The sequence below is a fragment of the Schistocerca gregaria genome, chromosome 1, assembly GCF_023897955.1.
Source record: "Schistocerca gregaria isolate iqSchGreg1 chromosome 1, iqSchGreg1.2, whole genome shotgun sequence".
Classification (NCBI taxonomy): Eukaryota; Metazoa; Arthropoda; class Insecta; order Orthoptera; family Acrididae; genus Schistocerca; species Schistocerca gregaria.
The window spans coordinates 1,101,938,564-1,101,962,368 of NC_064920.1; the positions used below are offsets into that span (position 1 = coordinate 1,101,938,564).

Here is a 23,805-nt window from a genome sequence, read left to right on the forward strand (position 1 = left end):
CAGTGTGGGATCCGCACCAGGTAGGGTTGATAGAAGAGATAGAGAAGATCCAACGGAGAGCAGCGCGCTTCGTTACAGGATCATTTAGTAATTGCGAAAGCGTTACGGAGATGATAGATAAACTCCAGTGGAAGACTCTGCAGGAGAGACGCTCAGTAGCTCGGTACGGGCTTTTGTTAAAGTTTCGAGAACATACCTTCACCGAAGAGTCAAGCAGTATATTGCTCCCTCCTACGTATATCTCGCGAAGAGACCATGAGGATAAAATCAGAGAGATTAGAGCCCACACAGAAGCATACCGACAATCCTTCTTTCCACATACAATACGAGACTGGAATAGAAGGGAGAACCGATAGAGGTACTCAGGGTACCCTCCGCCACACACCGTCAGGTGGCCTGCGGAGTATGGATGTAGATGTAGATGTAGAACAACACTGTAACAGCTGACAGCCAAAAGAAGTCTGGTATTATAATCACAGCAGGCTTAACATGCTGCTTTTCCATGCACTGGCTCAATGTATGAACTTCAAAGAAACCCCTTGAAAACACTGTGCATAAGAATTTAGTGCTTTCAATTTATACTTTTGACCAAACACACCAAATATATACTACTTCTGTGCAATTCTAATATTGCACTGGCATAATGAACCAGTAATTCAATTTATTAACTAAGTTTTCTGCCACAACTGAATAACTTAATTCCAATGAAACATTCAAAAGAATTGTTCATGTATCAGTCAATATTTGTTATGTTGACCTGATGTATGTTCGATTGTGAGTTCCACTGTAATTAAGCAATTGTGACAGAAACCTAAATAAATAATAAACAGACTACTTCTATATTCAACCATTTTAACCTGATATCTATCTCCAAGATGATAAAAATTTGATCATTGCTGAAGATGTTTTTCTATTCTGCTAAGTTTTCTCTCTCAATTAATAATGTGTTTTCGCATTCAAAAGAATCCAGCCAATAGTCTTACTGGTTTTTGAGAAAAATTTTAACACTGCTGTTTTTATTTGTACCTTAATATCTACTGGTTTTTGCTGTGGACCTTCTTCACAGGTTATTACAGCACACACTGAGATATTAAATGAATCATTTTCCCACGCTCCGCACATGAATGTAACAGGAAGAAACCTTAGTAACTGGTACAATGAGACACACCCTCTGCCATGTACTTCACAGTGGTTTGCAGAATAGAGATTTAAAGCTAGATATCTACCAAAAGCACAAAATAGACAAAGTAAGGCCTTTAAATATGTCTGCTTGTGTCTGTGTATGTGCGGATGGATATATGTGTGTGTGTGTGTGTGTGTGTGTGTGTGTGTGTGTGGGCGCGAGTGTACACCTGTCCTTTTTTTCCCCTAAGGGAAGTCTTTCCGCTCCCGGGTTTGGAATGACTCCTTACCCTCTCCCTTAAAACCCACATCCTTTCATTTTTCCCTCTCCTTCCCTCTTTCCTGACGAAGCAACTGCCAGTTGCGAAAGCTCGTAATTCTGTGTGTGTGTTTGTGTGTTTTGTTCATGTGCCTGTCTGCCGGCGCTTTCCCGCTTGGTAAGTCTTGGAATCTTTGTTTTTAATATATTTTTCCCATGTGGAAGTTTCTTTCTGTTTTATTTAAATAGACAAAGTAATGTATACAAAATATAAAATACAAACCTTGTAGAAAGTGCACAAGCAAAATCTGTGCAAGAACATTTACTAGGCAAAACAGATCACATGAACACTCAGATCATTTCTTTTCTTGTTGATAGAAAATCAGAAACTTCATTATAAATATGCAAAAACACCATAACATGTTCCACAGGACAGGATGAGTAGGAAATCCAATTACATTATATTATGACATTTAGGGTTTTCTATCACCCAGAAAAGAAAATGATAGGTATTCACTTAATATGTTTTTGCTTTGTAGGTATTCATGAAAAGATTTTGCTTGTAAACTTATTAAAAATTTTGTATTTTGTGTGTACATTACTTATTCCATTTTGTACTTTTGGTAGATACCATGTGAAGGTGGTCCACAACCAAAATTGGTAGACATTAAGATACAAATAAAAACAGTTGATGATTAAAATTTGCTTTTTCAATTACTTAATGAATGCTGAATGTCACCTAACCAAAACATTAAAAAATTCTTAGCGTTTACAAAGAACCACTTCCCAAGCAAGATAATCTGGTTTCCCAACGTAACAATTTTCAGCAATGAAGTTGTTTTCTACTACACAGTGAAATGTTAACTAAAGCACTCCAAAAACATTTTCAAAAATGTCTGTTGTTTAAAACAGACAACTGCTACATATTTTATGAGCATTATTGACACATAAGGTCAGTAGTTGTGCCTGCGTAATGGGATGGCTGTATATGTCATGGAAAACAACTGAATCTGTAATTATTGAATGATTACTTATGGTCTACAATGTTTCATGGATTCTGAAATCTTGAATTTTAAGCTTTCCCATTTTATCACTGTGTCCATTAGCATACCTGGTTTTCATTGCCATGCTTCTGCTGGCTTCCTGACAGATTCATTGCTGCCATTTCACCAGCAAGCTGATTTGGTGAGGCCTGCATTTGTTGATTCTGAGGAGGAAACCCCATCATTCCTGTAACACAAAGGGGTTTATTGCAGTCACATTTTATCAATTCTATGAATGCCTGTACATCTACTGATTGTGTAGAACTCTACTATATAGTGCCTTCATTTTGAGAGTAAGATAGTTTTATATTTTCAAATACTAAGCTTTTCCTATTTAACACAGTACATTAAACTGAATAAACCTGACGCTGACTTTATATTCACACTTCCGTAAAACAAACAAGCTATCTCTAGATGAATCCTGTTCTTAAGAGATCCACTCATGTGGCTTAATAACAGGCACATAAAAAAGTGTTTCCAGATATTTAGGTGTCTTCCTTGACTAGTTACTTGATTTCAGCTATTGTATAATAGTGGGTGAAAGAGGCAGAAAAGTAATGCAGAAAATAAGCAGCTCAGCCAGATATGACAGTGTGTTGTCAATGCTGTCTTCAATCTGAACACTTAGTTTGAAGTGGCTCTCCTCAATAGTCTGTCTTGTACAAACCTGCATCACTACCACAACTTAAATCCATCTAAATCTGCTTACCGTGCTCAAGCCTTTGTCTTCCTTGCAATCCCCCAAACTCATCCCCCCCTCCCCCAACACACGTTTCATTACCAAAATCACAATTTCTCAATGCCTCAAGGCAGTGCCTTATCAACCAATCTTATCTTTTACACACGTGACAAAATTCTTTTTTTTTCAGTTTAATTCAGCACCACCTCATTTGCTATCTGATCTATCATCTAATTTTCAGCATTCTTCTGTAGCACCACATTTCAAAAGCTTCTATTCCCTCCTTTCTGAAATGTTTATAACATCTATATTTCACTTCCATGTAAGGCTACACTCCACACAAATACCTTTACCAATGTCTTCCTAATACTTAAATTTATATTCAAAATTTCTTTGCCATAAATCCTGAAGAAGAAAGAGGGACCAACAACTATTTCCCACACATCCAGAAGAGGTTTGGATTAAGACACCTTCAAGATGGCCATCCCACTTTCAACATCTATGGACAGGGATGCCATCGGGTGATGTGAGGTATCTCTGTTGCAAAAGCTGTTATGATTAATTACAGAGGCAGTAATCACAAGAAGATATAAAAAGAATACAAATCTGTTAGGCACTGAATTATATAATACACACCTACATTTCTTATAATGTATCTGGAACAAGCCTTATCACTTAGTCTATCAGTAGAATTGTCCAACGATTTTAAGTTACAGGCTCAATGATATTACAAACATCTAATGTCTAATTACAATATAAAACTATATGCAACTGTAAAAATTCACTATAAATTAAACTATGGGTGTAAAATCATCTGTCTATGTATTTATATTAGGTGCATCTTAAATCACAGTGAAAACCTGTTACTGACACTCTTAAATAATAATAAAATCAACTGTACATGGATAGTCTAAATAAAGTAATAAGTAAGTAATAAGTACAGCTGTGAGTTATATGATTTAGTTCCTTTCACTGTCTACACAAAATACTCAGAGACTATTTTTGACCACCACAGTGCTTTACTATACACGGTTCTAGTTGACGTGGTGTGTCATCATTCTCTGATTTTTAAACTGGACTACTCAGTCAGTTACAGGATGATTTATGATTTAAAATGGAATCTGAACTGTAGCATTTCACACATTAACAAACATTGATAGAGTAATAGAAATGATGAATAACTGATAAAAATACTACAACATAAATGGATAGATAAAAGATCTACTCACCAAGCAGCAATAGGAGAACATATATAAAAGTACTGAAATTTGTAAGCTTTCAGAGTCAGTGGCACCTCCTCCTGACAAAAGAGTTTACACTGGTTTAGGAAACAGGAAGAGTCAGGGGTCAGATCAGGGCTTCTCATCCAGTTCTGTAAGTCTCCTCTGACAGAGGGTTCTGGGTGACTGCTACAAACTCTCCTCATTTCCTAAGCCTCATCAGTCCTTTTCCTTCATACCTCTTCCTTTCCCTTCAATACTTCTGAATCGTCACTATACTTTTGTGTGTGTTCTCCTGCCAATGCTTGTTGAGTAGATTATTTACTTATCCAGTCACATAATATTTTCAAAAATTTATTATTTTTGCCGAGATAAAAATACTAAAATCAACTGGGGATCAAAGCCTTGACCTTTGGATTTAGCAAATTAGAACTGAGAAGATGTAGTAATAGCAATATTGATGGTGACAGTGGAAGAATTAGCATTAGCAATGGTAATAATCTTATGAGGGTAATCCCAAAAGTAAGATCTATTTTTTATAAGTACATAGACCTGTTTATTTCTACAGTGGTTTACATCAGTTTACAGCTTTAACATTTATCTATTTTTCAACACAATCACCATTTCTGTCGATGCATTTTTGTAGATGCTGTGGCAGTTTTTGCATGCCCATGTCATACCAGCTAGCCACCACGCTGTTCAGAAAGTTATGAACCTCTTCTTTCACCTCGTCGGGGGAGCTGAATCACTTTCCGGCCAAATGTTCTTTTGACTTAGGGAACAGGTGATTTTCACTGGGGCCAAGTCGGGACTATAGGGTGGGTGGGTGATTATGTTCCACTGAAACTGTTGCAATAGAGCAATGGTTTGCCGAGCGATGTGTGGACGAGTGTGTCATGGAGAATGTGTACGACCCTGCCAACATTCCTCTTCTGCTGTTCTGAATTGCCCGTTTGAGTTTTTTTCAGAGTCTCACAGTACCTGTCAGCGTCAATTGTGGTCCCAGCGATTCAGCTCCGACAACAAGGTGAAAGAAGAAGTTCATAACTTTCTGAACAGCATGGCGGTGAGCTGGTATGATGTGGGCATACAGAAACTACCACAGCGTCTACAAAAATGCATCAACAGAAATGGTGATTATGTCGAAAAATAGCTAAATGTTCAAGCTGTAAACTGATGTAAGCCATTTTAGAAATAAACAGGTCTATGTACTTATAAAAAAATACGAGATCTTACTTTTGGGATTACACTTTTAATAATGTTTCATTTCTAATTCACTATGTTTACATGTGACACATCTTCCGAAAGAAGAAAACAATTTCGGATACCGTATTTCGCTACCTTGTTTACTTGTTGAGGTCTGAAGCAGATTTGCTAGCCTAGTTAAAATATGGTGCCTGGAAAATAGCTGATCCAGTTTCTGATTCAATCAAAACAATTGTTATGTCTCTTCCTTTAAATATTATAGGAAAACAGCTTCATGCTCAGTCTAATATTTCTGCTTCTCCTTCACCACACAATAAGTCCATATTAAACAAATATTCTGAAAACAAGAAATAACTTGACAACCCAAGCACATTTCAAAACTGGTTGTGTTTCCAAGGGAACAAAAACTGACTGCCAAATGTGAAAACTGACAGCTCAAAGCGGACTTCCATACTGGATTTTGAAGTGTTTACATGACCACCCAGAAACGGTACTGGGATATCTGTTTACGTAATCTGGTTTTAAGAGCCCCATGTAAACAGGGTGACTGTAGCACCATTACTACATAACATATAGTGAATTTAGTAGTACAATTTTAGACAGAAAATATGGCCTGTTGTAGAATACTGTGATGGTACAAAATCAGATTTGATAAACACATAATGACAACCAGCATCGATGACGTTATAGCTGTGTAAAATTGAGTGTCATTTGATGTAATTTTTACGTATTTTTATACCGGTGAAGAATGAAACTGTTAATGAAAATATCGTTAGCTTTATACAAGAACGGCACTTGCAGAATTCTATATCCAAAGGCTCCTGGGCATTGGAGAGGCGATGGTGAGCAACTGCTGAAATGAGTAACAAATAATGAGAATTTGGCAATGCACCACGATTTCAGGCCACTGCTGATTTGCATACAGGAAGCCTTCACAGAGTTTTCTAAGAAATCACTTCGTAACATTGTATTCTGTGTATTGAGACTTTGAAATGTAACAATTAATTATGATGTTTTGTCGGTACGCTGTAATAAGCCTCCAAGTACATTTCAGATTGACAAAGCTGTTAATAACCTAATGTTCACCTACATGTTGTGTTATTTCTTGTAATCTACATCTATTTCTATATGCTGCAAACCACTACGTATGTCCCATTGTATCAGTTGTTAGAGCTTTTTCCCATTCCATTTCCGAAATATGAGAAGTGAGTTTACACAACATGAGAGGAGTATTTCCTGAGGATTGAAAGAATTCTACAAGTACTCTATCTACATAAAATAAAATGTGCAATCTTCAATAGTGGTCTGATATAGAGGTAATATTTCTGTTGTAGTATTAATATTGGTAATTAAATTGACCTTCGTCACTGGGACAGGTTGTAATTGAGGCCTGTAACACAATATGGTCAATGAAGTCTCCAGGATGAACAGTTGTGGGAGCTGTGAGTTTAGGTGGAAGGGGGCTGCTGTGTTTATATCATCACCCAGTGACAGCACAATAGACCATTTTGGCACCCTGGTTGACACATGCACTACAGCAGCCACTTCTCTTAAGACAGTGTTTAAGAACAGAGGAGGGCAGTGATATCCATCATCGACAAATATGCACATTTCCATCTTGCTCTCACCCCACTGTGGTGGTATGGACTTGTCCTCACATAAAAGACCCCAGGTTCAACACGACACTACCTATTCCCTTTGATCACGCCCACTGCTGCCCGTTTTGTTGTAGAATCATGTAATATGTTCTTCGGGTACTTATTATGGCATCTATTGGAAAACTTAAATTTTTGTGCAGTAATAAAAAAAAAATTCTGCAAGCTGCAACCATATGGAAGTCTGCTTGCTCAAAATGTTCCTACGATTCATACGGCTGTGGACAGTGTCACTGATATGGCTAAAGTGGCATCAAGAATACCCCAAAGTAGTGTGCTGGGATCAATTGTATACAGCACATACGATGTAAAATGTATTTTTCATGGGGGAAAGCTTACATTTACATTATTATAATGACTTTGCTAATAATGTTGATAGCTCTAAAAGACTGTCAAATATAGAAAGCTTCACAAATTATTAATGAATTTTAAAGATGGGCAATTGATCCTCAATGAAAGAAGGAAGCAAGATTAGAATTTAATATCCCATGACAAGGTCTTTAGAGATGGAATGCAGACTCTGATAGTGCAAGGTCATGGAAAGAAAGCAGTGTCAAAGACCTATGCTGTCATGTGGCTTAACTGATTAGTGAAATCACTAAAACCTTAAACTGGATGGCTGGGTGGGGATTTGAACATCCCCCCCCTCTGTGACAGTTCAGCCTGCTATCTACAGTGACACTTTGCACCCAGTCTTGTATTGTTTGATTTAAATAACAGTGAAAAATACAAAAATAGCTATGTTACACACAATGAAAAGCACTGGCCTAAAACATCTGAAGATTCTGTCTTCTAGGAACAAAGAAGGAAAGTTAATGTCCCATAACTGTCAATGATTTTAGAGATGGAGCACTGTAACTGAAAGGACATGAGAGAAGATACATATTACTTCCAGTCCTCAGAGTCTTTCGAGATGACATGTCTAAATAAAGTCTTCTCAGTTTTCACACCACATCACTTCAAAAAAACACTACAGTTTTCAACAGATATTTTTTCCATCATGATGATCAAGAGTAAAAAGCCATTGGCTGCTCACGGCTGGTTCAGTGTTCCACTTTAATAGGCGCAATAGCAGCATTTGAAACATTGCAGACAAGCCGCAGTGATGCAGTGATGCGTGTGTGGGAAAACGAGTCAGGCAGCTCGTAGCAGCTCCAGCCCACCACAGGACCAAGCGACACCATCAGGTGGTGCAAGAAGCTGAAATGTCCATGTGCCCTACTACATGTGTACACCCGACCTCAGTTGAATATAATAAATTTTCTTGAGAGCGAAAATCTCATGTCATCTAATCAGCATGGTTTCAGAAAGCATCGCTCATGCAAAACTCAGCTCACATGGTATACTGTATTTTAAATTATAGCTGAGGAGCAACAGGTAGATTCCATATTTCTTGATTTCTGGAAAGGGTTTACATGGTGTCCCTTTGCAGGCTGTTAAAAAAGGTACGAGCATATGAAATCAGATCAAGACAGGAGAGTGGCTTAAAGACTTCTTAAGTTACAGAACCCAATATGTTGTCCTCGACAGTGAGTGTTCACTGGAGACAAGGATATCGTCAGGAGTGCATCAGGAAAGTGCAACAGGTCCACTATTATTTTTGTACACACAAATGATTTGGCAAGTGGGGTGGGCTGCAATCTGTGACTGTTAATGATGCTGTAGTGTACCGTAAATTGTCAAAGTTGAGTGCCTGATGAGGATACATGATGACAGACCAAATTTCTAGCTGTCATGATGAATGGCAGCTAGCTCTAAATGTAGAAAAATATAAGTAAATGATGATGGATTTAAAAGAGAAACCCATAATATTTCAATACAGCATTAGTTGTGTCCTGCTTAACACTGTCATGTCGTTTAACAACCTAGGCATAAAGCTGTAAAACGATATCAAATTGAACAAGCATGTGAGGATAGTGCTAGGGAAGGCAAATGGTCAACTTTGGTTTATTGGGGGGAATTCTAGGAAAGTGTGGTTCACCCATAAATTAGATCGCACTTAGGATGCTAGTGTAATGTATTCTTGAGTACAGCTCAGGTGTTTGGTACCCGTACCTGGTCAGATTAAAGGAAGACATTGAAGCAATTCAGAGGGGGCTGCTCGATTTTTTACTGGCAGGTTCGAACAACACAAAAGTGTTACATACATATTTCAGGGACCCAAATGGGAATCCCTGGAGGGAAGGCGACATTCTTTTGGAACTCTATCGACAAAATATAGAGTATCAGCATTTGACACTGACTACAGAACAATTCTACTGCATCCAACATACATTGCGTATGATGATCACAAAGATATGATAATGAAATTAGGCCTCATAAGGAGGCATATAGACAGACATTGTTCCCTCGCTCTATTTGCAAGTGGAACAGGAAAGGAAATGACTAGTAATGGTGCAGGGTAACTCCATCATATACCGTACGCCAGACTGCGAAGTATTTATGTAGCTGTAGATGTGGAAATTGTTGTAGCTTGCTCTAATCTCAGCTGTTTCCTTCCCAAGGGAATCCCAACATACAACATTTCTATTAGGACAAACATTAGAGAGAGAGAGAGAGAGAGAGAGAGAGAGAGAGAGAGAGAGAGAGAGAGAGAGAGAGCGCAACTGTTAATGAAGGATTGTGGATGGAAAATACAATCTGCCACAAATACTTTCAAAAAGCTTTATTTTATTGCCATGGACAGTCCTAGGCTTTTATTTCAATCTTCAGAAGGCTACACTTGTTTTATTTCACTATCAGATTTGCCAGCAACATGTCATCCACTCCTGCAGCACTGCACATGAATATTTGAGTAGTTGACACCTCTTTATGAGGTCTGTTCAAAAAATTCCTGAACTCTGGCCACAAAATTTTTCTACGCTTCCCTTTTCCATATTATGCATGGTCTCCTTCAAAATCTCTCCTCCACAAGTGATACACTGCTCCGAATGGCATTTCCACTTCCAGAAGCAGTCTTGGAGTGCCTCTTTCTGGATCGCGAGAAGCGCCAGCTGTGAATTTTCTTTTATCTTGTCTAACATTTTAAATCTTCATCCTTTCAAAGGGGCCTTCAACTTAGGAAACAAAAATAGTCCACAGGGATTGGGTCTGGAGAGACCAGAGGATGAGACAGCATAGTGATTTCAGTTTTTGTGCAATAGTCATACACCAACAGGGATGATTGAGTGGGTGCGTTATTGTGAGGCAAGAGCCACGAATTGTCTCACTACATTTCAGGCTGTTTTCTTCTCACATTTTTTCGCGTGCATCCCAACACATCCCGATAGCACAATCAATTAACAGTTTGTCCCTGTGGCACAACTACATGATGAGCTAATCCTTTAAAGTCAGAAAACTATCAGCATGCGTTTAACATTTGACCTGACGAGCTTTTATTGGTCTTTGAGAAACTTTCCCGACCCACTGCGAAAATTGAATCTTGGTCTCAACATCACAACCTTAGAACCATGTCTCATCACCAGTTATGATTCTGGTAAGGAACGTCTCATTCTCATTTGCGTGACAAAAGCTCTTCATGGATTGTGGTACGAAGGTCTTTCTGGTCTTGACTCGTGAGCCGTGGGACGAACTTGGTGGCGACACAATACATTCCACAAAGATGTCAAGATTTCACAACATGACCCAACTGAAATGTTACATTCTTCTGTAATCTCCCTGACAGCCAGCCTTCAATTGGCATGCACAGTTTCATTGACATTTCTGACATGAGTGTCATAGGTAAATGTCAAAGGGTGTCCTGAACAAGGGTCACCTTTAACTTCCATCCGGCCATTTTTAAACTGTGTGAGCCTTTCTTAACACTGCGTACGGCTTAAGCACTCATCACCATAGGCTTCTGGCATCATTTGGTGTGTCTCTGTAAAGCTTTCCCTGAGATAGAGGAGCAATGAATGTACATTAAATTTTGCGTTTTCACACAAAATTTAATGCATTGCTCCTCTACCTCTGTCATCTCAAAATTCACAAACTGTGCGACAATGTTCAGCTCAAGACAGCACTGAACAATTACTTTTATTTATTTATTTAGTTTTGGTCCTGTGACATCTTGTACAGATATAGGACAGGTCATTAAAAACAACAATGAAACTTCCTGGCAGTTAAGTATTAAATGCAAGCATGTGCAGGGATGCCAATCGCAGTTTGCTCCACAATACCACTGCCGCGTAATTTTGAATGTTCAGGAATTTTTTGAATAGAGCTCACATACGTTGTGTGGACGTCGTGAATATTGCAGAAAGATATGCTAATGTGATCAAATTGATAACCTATACAGTGAGTGATATACACTTAATATTTGCTTAGGGAATGGTGTTAGTCATCATTTCCTCCTTAAGCATTTTTAGAAGGACTTAAGTGCAAACAGTATATGCATGTGAAACAAACAACTATGGACATTCTCAAAAAAATGCATAACAATTAAAACGAGATAAAATGCCATTACTAAAACAAAATTAAGTGCACATACTCACTTCATATGTACTCAACTGTAGTACACAACTACATTTTTCTGCTAAAAGCAGTTATTACCTATGTAACCAGGCAGCTGTGATTAAAATAAATAATCAGTTTTGAAACTGCAGGGAGATAGACTGGCTAGCTTTTATTTACGTTCAGCAGGTAAAACTGAGTATTGCTGATAGCTCTACAAAAAATGAAAAATTATCCTAGATTTCAGATTTAGGTGAAGGAGAAAGGAATAAGTTGATGAATGTTAAAAAGGAGACTGAAGTCAGTAAGAACCCAGAATGATAAGGGGCACACCCCTTGTTAGGACAAAGGGGGAAACATCAGGGAGAGGAGATCAAAGATAGTACTTTGGTAAACACAGTGCCATTTTGAATCAGATGACAGATGGACGGAGTGAAGAGGAAAGAACAGAATAATGAGTAATGCTGTGTTAAGAAAAGGGAAGTGAAAAATGGAAAAGATAGTTGAATCCAGAATTTGGAGAAAACTGGATAGAGATATATGAAATAGATAAAAGAGCATTATTAGTCTGCCGAGTAGTCCTGCAGGAAGATGACCCAGAGAAATGCGGATGTCTTTGTTCTTACTATAGAGGAGGACTGTCACCAGGTCAGTGAAGTTTGTCATCTAAATTGGATACAACTGTTCATATTTTTCCTTCACTTCAAAATACAATAGACACTACGGTTTTGTACTTCGTATCTCTCTTGCTTTCTTTAAAATGGGTCAATTCAGAGATCAAGGGGAATCTTGCCCTTCACTGCTGTAAATGTAAATGTAGTGTGACTAGGGCCTCCCGTCGGTGTAGAACTTTCGCCGGGTGCAAGTTTTTTGATTTGCTAATACGTACTGCCAGTTAGACTCAAGGAGTGTTTTCACATGACAGCTGTCTGCAATCTATACAAAGGGCATTTTTTGTGCAGTAAGAAAACAAAAGCCTAAAACACAAAAATTAAAAACGCCACCTGGAGATGGAATGTGTAGTTTTACATCACAATGGTAAACCATTACTTTTACCTTTTCAGGTAACAAACCACTTCAAAAGCCAGAGTAAAAGCACCAGTATCCACAACACTATGTTTCGGCTCCTGCTGGAAACACCAGACAAAATGCATAATCCCACGGTTCCAGGTTAACATGCAAACTCTTCAGCTATTTGCAGTGTGAGACCACAATGGAAATTTACACTCTGGACCATACAGAGGCTCTTGAGAGGGGAGATGGTGGTAGGAATGTCACATTGTGCTTTTCACAGGAGAGCACTGCCTGTGACTGAGTAAGGGATGCTATTTTAATCGAGAGGAAGGTGCTTCGCATTTTGATAAATGACATTACTTCTCAAATATTTCCTCAATAGAATAAAAAAAAAATTTAAAAAAACTAACGCAGTTCGGGTATAAGCTAGGTGCTGAGGGGAGTATTTCTCACATATTTCTTTTGATTCCACTTTGCTCCTACAGCTTGGGTTGGGATAGGCACACCTTTCTGTTTGTTGGTTGGTTTGTTTGGGGAGGAGACCAGACAGTGAGGTCATCGGTCTTATCGGAGTAGCGAAGGACGGGGAAGGAAGTCGGCCGTGCCCTTTCAAAGGAACCATCCTGGCTTTTGCCTGGAGTGATTTAGGGAAATCACGGAAAACCTAAATCAGGATGGCCAGACGCGGGGTTGAACCGTTGTCCTCCCGAATGCGACACCTTTCTGTAATGTAACGATCTATTATATCTGGTGAGACAATCGAGGACTAGGGCTATTAGAGTGGATAGTTTGATTCTCTTCACTGCACATAATGTACTGCCCACACTAACCAAGAACCTGTGGGATACCATTCTCCTGAATATGAGGGGTGCTGAGTGAAGTGCCAACTTGAACCCGTAAGAGCCGGTAAACTAACAGACAAAAATCTGAAGGGGACCACAGAAGCCCCAGTCACGGAGGGTAACTAAAATGTGATGGCGCCAAGCCATGTCATACGCCTTACGTAGGTCAAAGAACAAAAGCCTGTCGAATGGCTGATTCCAATCGGAGTAAATGGTCAGTTGGAGATTGTCCTGCCCGGAAGCTACATTGATATGGTGACAAAAGGCCCTGAGATCGAGTACCCAACATAATCTGGAACTGACCATCCTTTCAAGCAGTTTACAAAGCACATTTGTAAGGCCAACAGGGCAGTAGCTGTTGAGAGATGTTGGGATTTTCCCGGGCTTAAGGACGGGGATACACTGTCTTGCCATTGTGACGGAAAAGCACCTGTGAGCCAGATGTGATTGAAGACCCTGAGGAGCTGATGCCTCTGGGGAATCATCTGATTGTGAGTGGAGTCTGGCCCTGTGGCTGTGTCTCGTGAAGAGCTAAGAGCCTGCACCAATACCCATTCAGTGAAAGGAGCACTGTAGTGCTCAACGTGGTGCAGGATGAAATGGAGGGGGGTCCGTTCAATTCTGCGTTTCTGCTGGAGAAAGGCAGAAGGGTAGGATGCCATCACAAAGTGTGTCGCAAGGTGTTCTGCGAGGACCAATGGATCAGTGCACAGAGCACAGCCCTGGACAGTTGACTGTTGTTGGCAGCCCAAAACGCTACCGGCCTTTGACCAAACCTGTGATAAAGAGGCATATGTCCGCAGCGAGGAAACATAGCACTCCCAGCATTCCTTTTTATTCTGCTTCATAATGTAATGAGCCTTAGCACAAAGACGCTTAAAAGTGAGGAGGTCGGTCTGGGAGGGGTGTCGCTTAAATCGTTGCAACGCCCGTCGGCAGTCCTGGACAGTGACTGCGACACCTTTGGTCCACCACACTACCAGCCAATGATGAGGGGGCCCTGTGGATAGGACAACAGTAGTGCCAGCAGCACAAAAAAGAGCAGCAGAGATGCCTTGCACAACTACATCAATGGCATTCGAGAGGAAGGTGTGAAAGCAGACAGCAGCCATGTATAAAGGCCAATTAGCCCTGCAGAATGCCCAATGTGGGGTCTGTCTGCCTGCTGGCAGCAGGGGAACGATAGTGTCACTGGGAAGTGGTCACTGTCACAAAGGTCATCGTGGGATGACCAATGTAGGGAAACCACGAGGGCAGGGGAGGAGATCATGAGATCAATAGCAGAGTAGGTGCTCTGAGCAGCACTGAAGTGGGTACGGGGAACCATCATTGAGGAGACACAAATCAAAGTCCGTGACAAATTGGTCGATTAGGATACCCCGACCTGTTTATGTGAAACTCCCCACAGTGGATGGTGGGCATTGAAATCCCCCAAGAGGAGAAACAGAGGCGGGAGTTGCTGAATTAAGGTAGATAGTGCAACATAAGCAAGTGGCCTACCTGGTGGAAAGCAAACATTGCAAATGATGATTGCCACAGTCGTTTGCACTGAAACTGCTATCACTTCCAAGGTGGTACGTAAGGGGTTCCAGTCATTAAGGACATCGAAGCAAACCAAAGTGCAGACTCCACCAGATGCTATCCCAGGGCCAGCACGGTCCCAACAGAATGCCCGATAACCACATAAAGAGGGAGAATGGTCGTCACGGAAATGCGTTTCTTGGAGAACAAGACAGAACGCAGAATAAGAGGAGACAAGACATTGCATTTCTGGTAGGTGACGATAGTAGCTGCTGCAGTTCCACTGGATGATCGTGTGACGTGAGTCCAAGGTAAGCATGAAGGAGCCGAGGAGGACGTCAGGTGACTGTCAGTAGTTGTCACTGACAAAGATGGGGTGACATCCATAAATAAGATGTCAGATTCAGGTTGCGAGAGGGGAGTTGGTACCTCTAGGAGCACCAGGGATGCCTTGTCTTGGGATTTCTTCTTCTCCTCCTCCTCTTTCTGAGGTGGAGGAGGGTAGGACACGGGTAGTACAGCCGTCTGCAAAATCGGGAACCAAAAGAGAGCGGGAGACCTTGGGGCCCACAGATGGTGTACCTCATGTCCGAGTGGTAGTAACAGTCTTCTGGCCTGAGAGACCCAGGGAGCGGTTTCTTGGGAGAGAGTCCGATCACTGGCAGATGCCAAAATAGGGGGGGGGGGGGGGGGGGGAGGGGCAGTTCCTCGGCCGGGGTGGGGAGGCGACTCCCTGACAGGAGGTCGTGGGAACAGCAGGGGAGGTGGAGCGGAGAGTGGGGCGGGGCTGGGGTAAAGATGAGGGGGGGGAGGAGGATGAAGAGAGTGTGACACCGAATGGAGTCCCTCATACTTTTGGCAATCCTCAGTGTAAGACAGGCAAGCCAGGGGCTTATATTTTTGTTACCTTTGTTTCTCTCTTGTAAGCTGGGCAATCCGGTGAGTGAGAGGAGTGGCGGTCAGCACAATTAACACACACAGGCAACGGAACACAAGGGCTTCCCTCATTGACGGAATGGAAAGAGTCACCACACAGAGTCCGCCGTACAGTGGGAAGACATATTCCCAAAATGCAAGCACCGAAAGCACCGCATGGGTGGAGGGATGTACAGCTTCACATCATATCTGTAGCACATAACCTTGACCTTCTCTGGGAGCGTATCCCCCTTGAAAGCCAGGATGAAGGTGCCAGTTTTGGTGCAGTTGTCTTTGGGCCCTTTTGCACACGTCTAACAAAATGAAAGCCACACCGCTCCAGATTAGCCCAGAGTTCCTCATCAGTTTGCAGGGTGAGGTACCTATGAAAAATGACTCACTGCACCATATTCAGAGATTGGGGAAGGAGTGATAAACACTGGGACGTTGCCAAGATGATCACAGGCATGAAGAGCTGCGGATTGGGTGGCGGAAGCAGCTTTGATCAACATGGAGCCCAACTGCATCTTACTAACAGACTCCGCTTCACCAAACTTTTACTCGACATTTTACCCGAAAAACAATGATTTTGTGGTGGTGAATGTGTCCCCATCCGTCCTAGAACAGATGAGGTAACGGGGGAAGGTTTCAGCCCAAGACAGCAAGCCTGGCCCCCTTCCTATAGTGTAGCCAGGAAAGCGAAGACTGCGGGCCATACAAAACAGCATTTAAAAATCCTTCATCATTAGAAGAGACGGCCATGTGAGAATGGCCAGATTTTTGCAGCTTGATATGTTTCATGCGCCAAGTATAGGACCTGATACCACCCAATCCGACCAGGGGCTTTCCCCATGGGCACCACCCAGCCACAGCAAGGGCCGTCTGGCACGAAGGCTATTGTCGGGAGTTCCGATGCTCCTTGGCATACACGGCAAGGGAACAGGTCACATATCAGTAGTGTGATACCTGTGTTGTCAGGGGTCTCAGCCATATGGGTACATAACAGCCTCACCACACGGTGCTGGTTACCTAGCAGGGTGTGGTTACCTAGCAGGGTGGAAGCTGAGCTACAGTGGGGAAGGGAAAGGGGAGAGGAATACATGCCGTAAATGCTATGGAGGGATTGTTCCTCATAAGGCTCACACTAAAAACAGGAAATTTTGAAGTGGAAGTCGAACATCAATTGGGGACCAAAATGCCAAAAGGGTGAAAGAACAGGCAAAAGGAACAAAACTGCAACCAATACAGGAAACCAGAAGAATAGCCAGGTCGACATAAAGCAGAACACAGAGAGAGGAAGGAGGTGGCAACGGAGAAGGAGCAGGGATAGGTAGGGAGGGGGCAGGGAGTATGAAAAGCAGCTAGTGAATGAAAAATTAACTACAATAGCTCGGGGCCCCATGTGCGCCACGCACGAACTCACGAAAGAACTGTGAGCCCCCTGGGGGCTGGCTGAACGGAGGTCAAACCTGAAACAGGGACCAAACATGAGTGAGCCAAAATAAAGAGGAAAAGAAAGACTGGAAAAGTAAAGCACACAATCATGATCAGTGTTCTATAAAAAAGCCAGGCTGTAAATGAGGAAGCCTTGCTGAAGATTGAATCAGAGAAAATGTATAGTCAGAGAGTAAAATTGAAAGGAAGGAGTATTGTACTGACTGAGCTCCATGCTCACCACATACATTCTCACATAACATTTGTGAGCCCCAGGAGGGGTGTGAAAGAAGGGGGTGAGGGGGGGACACAGATGGAGGGGGTGAGGGGGGGGGGGGCGGAAATGGGAAGATACCAGGGGCAGAATGCCTAATTCCAGAGCTTACCTTGGAAAAGACATAGCTTAGATGGAGTAATGTATTGAAGCATTCGAGGTCTGGTTTATACTGGGTAACAAGTGGGGAGCTTATGAGGTTTTTTTTTGGAAAAGGGAACTGTATTTTCAGAGGGTAAAGGGAAGAAGCTGCCTGAGAGATTTGTTTGAGACCAAGATCTGTGGCGCAGTTGTGGGACAGGAGAGTCCAAGACATTATTAGTGTAGGTGTTGAGTGATTCAGTGGTTGAGTGGATACATTTGCCATGGGTACCTAAGCTTCAGGGAAGGGAGCTTATGATGTGTAAAGGGTGGTAGATGTCAACACAGAGGAATCATTGATTATTGGTTGATTTTATATGGAATGAAGTTTGGTTCTGAGCCCGGGTGAGATGTGGGTGAATGTCAAGGGAGATACATTTGAATATGGAAAAGGCCAAGATGAATGTGAGTTGAGGAAAAGAATAAAAGTATTCAGAAAGTGGGAATTTCTCTTTCACCATGAGTCATGGTAAAAGTATTCAGAAAGTGGGAATTTCTCTTTCACCACGAGTCATGGACAAAGATATCAATAAGTATGAAACCAGAGGTTCAATGACAATCTGGATGAATTGTGCACCTCATGAAAAGAAAGGCATAAGACAGGGCCTCTTTGATACATAAAGGAGTTCCCCTGATTTGTCTGTTATATCTTATCCTCAACAGTGAAGAAGTTACAGGTAAGGATGAAGCTGACTACAAAGATATTAACAAGGTTTTACAGAGACTTATCAGTGGTTGTTGGGGGAAGTAGTGTTCTAGGGCTACGACCTCTAGACTGTATGACTACCCAATGTTATGTAGCATTAATAGAAATGAAAAGGGTTCCAGGTGGAAGAGGGAGAGAACAGATTAGAGACATTCCTGGACATAGCTGGCATCTTATTTAGAATGGTAGATTCTGAATAGGTTGGAAATGATTGTCTACTGGCATTGACAGGCATTATCTTATCAAAGTATCTGGACATCTATTGGAGGATATTAATATGGAGTGTGTCCATCCTCCCCTTTTACGAAGTCTTGAACCCTGCTGGGGAAACTTTCAATGAGGTGTCCATATGTCTTGTTAACTTTCTGGAGGGTAGTTGTGGATGAGGAGGGAGAGGGACATCACTTTTGAGGTTTTTGACCAAAAGAGTGGACAGCTTCCTCTAGCAGTGTGAGAGTTTGTACTTTAATGTATTTCATCTGTTGGCAGGAATCTGACGATCAGCTCCAGATAGCAAGTGGTGGACAGATTCTGTCACCTAATATTACAGTTTTCCAAAGGGAATAATCAATTTTTGAGCATTTCTAATTACCATCTCGATGATACTTGTGTAAGTACAGTGAGTGCCTAATTCTGTTTCATTTCTCAGGGATCACCAAACGAAATTCAGCATAGCTTTCACACATCATCTGAGCACCCTTAGAATGAACAATGAGCAGATTCTGTAACAGTTGTTTGGCTGAAATACTGAAGACTGCACTCTTATAAGCAAGTGGCATAAATTCCTGTTTCATACTCATGTTGTGTAATATGAATTGAATTCTAGAATGAATGCAGTCTGATACCAGTCATTTTACTTATTCTTTGTGATACAGAACACATTTATATCAAAATGCTCACTAAGCTACACCAACTTCTCACTAGATGATAAATCTTTTCTACAAGACTAAAAATAAGAGAGATAGAGGAACTAACAGAGATTGTATGACAACTCCTGCCCGCATTGTTCCTTCAACGAGTACCTTTTCAATATTACTGTGGGTCAGAAGACGTACCAAACACCTAAATTAACAAAAACATGAAATCTGAAATTGAAGTTCTTACCCTGATGCGATGGTGTAGGACCGTTAGATACAACAGGATTAGGATACCCTGGGCCACCATTGTGTGTTGATGGCCTCACAAGTCCAACTCCTGTGGGAGGGCCATTCTGCGCCCACGAAGGTGGTGCTCCTGGAGAGATAATACCATTACCCCCTCCACCATAAACACCATACTGTGGTTGATGTTGGGCTGCGTACTGCGGATTCATTGTGTATCCGCTGGTTCTGTGAAACATTTCCTCAATTTAGCACAATGGCTGTACATACACTTAACACAACAAGAAATGCAATCTTTATGTTTCTACAATACTGGATTCACAATACCAGCTACAGAAGCCTGTAAAAATGGAAGTTACTCAAAATCAGTTACAACCTCAGACAGTCACACATTATTTCAATTCTATTATTGTTTGGAAGGGCAGATGCTAAATGCACTTATATAACATCAACAGCAATATATCTTTGTGATAAAAGAATCAACTCAATTACATCAAATGACCATGGCGTTAAATATATTTAGGCTGGTGCGTAAGTTCATAGCATTTTTGTTTTGCATAATGGATTCCAGTTGCAAGGGTTTATTTATCAATTCTCATTTCTTATTTGTAGTTCACTGTTCTTATTTGAGTTTACATATTGTTATTTTATCAAATTGAGAAAGTAAATTGAGCTAGAAATCTGAACATTGCCAACATACTCTTCTGCCCGAGTTCATTAGAAGAGGGACAGCAGTAGAGGCAGCCAAAAACATAAGCATCATGTATGGAGATTATGTCACTGGACAGAGCACAGCTAGCAGATGGTCTTCTCATTTTCAGTAGGAGCATTTTGACATTAGATGCTCCACGTTCAGGAAGACTTTCAGGATCTGAGGAAGATTGTTTAAAAACATTAATCCATAATGATCCACGTGAGAGTGCTTGAGAACTGTCAAATTTTATTAACTGTGGTCATTCTACCATCGTGCGATGTTTGCATGCAATGAGGCAGGTTCAAAAATTTTGTAAGCTCCAAGTCAAAATCACAAAAAAACAGAAAATGCATCTCTGCTTGCACATCCCCAATTGGCTCATTAACAACACTGACCATTCCTATCCTATATCCTTAATAGCAAAGAAAAATGGTGTCTTTATGCTAACATAAGAGAAAGAAAGGAATGGCTAAACCCAAACAAAGCAGCAACTCCCTGTACAAAGACCTGTGTGCATCCACAAAAGAATGTTACGCGTCTAGTGGAACAGCGACTGAGTGGAGTACTATGAATTGCATGCCAGAGGTGTAACCATCACTGCTGTTATTTACTGTCAACAACTGAGATGTCTTTCAGATGAAATCAAACAATGACAACGACCAGGAAGACGCATGGAGTGATGCTACTCCATGATGATGCCTGACCACATTCTGCTAGACTGACAAAAACACTCTACAGCATTTGGGTTGGGAAGTCATTCCAGGCTTACCTTATTCGTCTGACCCTGCAACCTCCAATTTTCACCTAGTCCGACTATCCAACAATGTCCAAGGAACTTCCTTTCCAAATGAAAATGTGTTCAGAACTTGGCTCGACAAGTTCTTAACCTAGCAATGTGGGAGGGATTTTACATCCACAAACTGCCTTGACATGCAGCTATTGATATTTGGATGCCCTTTACCCTAAATGGCTGTTTTTTGGGATCAGCTCAACCGTAAGGATGTTCAATCACACACATTTCACCAGCTGCACAAAGCACCATGAACAGCAAAGTTCCAGATACTGAATCTTTTCCAGCTGATCTAGCTGTTGTGAGTGACACTAATAGTGGTTATTCTGGATGAAAACTAATGATCTTGACAACTGCGGGCTAAAAACTAGATTAGGGGCAGTGCCAAGCAGTGCACTTGACCTGTTGATACACAGATTGGCAAGATGATGGATGGATCGATGGATGGATGTGTGGCATTTGACAGGCTGGTTGGCAATATGTGCCCTGTAACCTGCAGGAGGTAAGAAAAGAGGCAATATATTTTATTTGTTTGTCTCCCTCTTAATACACTGATGTACTACTAAAGTAAAAATTGTTGATGAAGCCCATGTGAATGTGAAATTAATATTGTAGTAGCAGATTGATTTTTAGTGTACCCAGTGTCTATGGTCATGTCAACTTAACACACTTTTCATTATGAAATTGGTACTGCAAGATAAATTCTGAAAAAATTGTACTAGATAATACATAAGTCTCAGATGAGCATTATGGTGCACCTTACGTACATATAACACATAGAATGAAAAGTGCAAATGGGGGAGGGCAGGCTTACCGTATATTAAAGAGGAAGTTGTTCAAACGATATTGGCTGACAATATTACATAGGAGAATGACATCACTGTATAAGTGAGTAAAAGGATGTAAATATTGAACTAAATAACATGTGTCGTGTGTGTGTGTGTGTGTGTGTGTGTGTGTGTGTGTTTTTTGGGGTGGTCAACCTAGTTTGCAGTGACGGAATTTGTTGGTGGTAAGTGTTTTTTGAGTCTACTGTTCTCAGGTTGTAATGTTTTGTGTATTTATGGTGTATTGATTGCGTTTTAATTTTTGGGTTTTTGAGGTGTTATGGGTTTGGTTTTATTTTTCATAGTTTTAAGTGTTGGTTTTTTTGTTATAGTCAACTGTGGTGGACCTACACAAGTCAAGGAAAATGTACGATTCCAATTTTTGTAGTTGTAGATGTTCCTGTGGTATCAACAGACGCAGTTGAGCTATATAGGTCATATGATGTGTCAGATTCCTATGGATTTTGTTGGTGTAGCAGAATGTGGTATTTTTTTATTTTTTTTTGTGCATTTTGTGTGATTGGGATTGTAGTTTTTTTTTTTTAATTATTATACTTAGCTTGCCCCACCCTAAAACTCCCAATTTCCCATGGCTGTCCCATTAGTTTGATTATATTTTTGAAGGGAGACATTATTGTCTTATTTATATATATTTTCATGTTTGTTGCCGTGTGTATGTTGTGAAGCCATAGGTGCCATGTTGTTAGAGCTCATACATATCAACATCTACTAAACCTACTGCTACCAGATGTCTGTTTTTATCCGTGTCATAATGATGATGCAGTCGTACATGTGCAAAGAGAAAGAGAACAAAACACACAATATTGCTCTCACAGCTCTCTTACATTTCGAATGTAGGTTGTAGTGACAGACTGATCTGTAGTGTAACCAAAGATAAGATTATGCGGGAAGGTGACATGCCAATGAAAGTGACTTAAAGAAAGTCTTAAGCCTAGTGAAGTATTGATCTTAAGAACCACGTTGTGAATTGGCCAAACCTAAAATGCTTACATTAAATGAAGGTGTACTGTATGTCACGGGAAGCTGAATATAGAGCATATTTATCTTGGAAGGTATCAACACTGTTGTTGTGTACATACACACCTGAAGACATTCTACAGATGGGTGGGGTAATCAAAGAATATATAAAAACTGATGGCCAGAACACACTGACAATGACTCTGCAATTATTATCAGTCATAGCATGTTCGACATTAAAAGAATTGTCACTATTTGAAGACTGCACCGAATTTCACGCATATCACACTCACTTTCATAATCATTATCTTCAAAGTGAGAAACAAACCTATGAGTGTAATATGTATGACCTAGCCCTGACAAAAGTAATGAAAGTGTCATGCAGTTTTGCAACTTCTCACAGTGGTCCCAAGCATAATGTGTCTTATGACAATATTCAGATATGCTTTAAAGCTGAACTGAACATTACATCAGCAGAATAATGTACAACACTATAATTCACAAGTGTTACATAACACTTTTCAGAGGAATTATATGCAAAAATTGGAATTAAACTCTAAACAGATGGTAAATATTCACAGCTAATAAGCTCCAGTAATTCATATGTTGTTATAATTAGAAATGTGTAAGACCCACTACATTTTGATGATCGACGGTTACAATGGTTCTTGTGTATGAATTATCCTGTTGCATCAGTAAACGAAACTTTTTTAAAAAATATCTGAAGACTTTATGAACGAACTATTATACTTGCTGATGTTATAATGTGAGGTGTGCTCAAGACTGATCTCTTGATTGAAGGAGCAAATGTGTCTATAAAATACATCACAAATATCATATGTAGTAGCAAGGTTTAAATTTAACAGTTCACACATTACTAATTCAAAATTCACACTGCACTGACAAGACTACTGTTATAAATATAAATATCTAGCCTCTTCAGTGCATGAGACT

At 40.6% G+C, this 23,805-nt stretch overlaps 1 protein-coding gene across 4 annotated transcripts in view; it reads right to left on the bottom strand.

The window, feature by feature from the left end:
- LOC126282502 (protein transport protein Sec24C) overlaps nt 1-23,805 on the bottom strand; it is a 108,154-nt gene that overhangs the window by 82,526 nt on the left and 1,823 nt on the right. For all 4 annotated transcript variants that reach the window (XM_049982179.1, XM_049982188.1, XM_049982162.1 and 1 more), the window contains exons 2-3: nt 19,567-19,790; nt 2,493-2,611 (exon numbers count right to left, since the gene is read on the bottom strand). In XM_049982179.1, coding sequence (XP_049838136.1) covers nt 2,493-2,611; nt 19,567-19,774 — 327 coding nt within the window. In that variant the 5' untranslated portion in view covers nt 19,775-19,790. The remainder of the gene's footprint in view (nt 1-2,492; nt 2,612-19,566; nt 19,791-23,805) is intronic.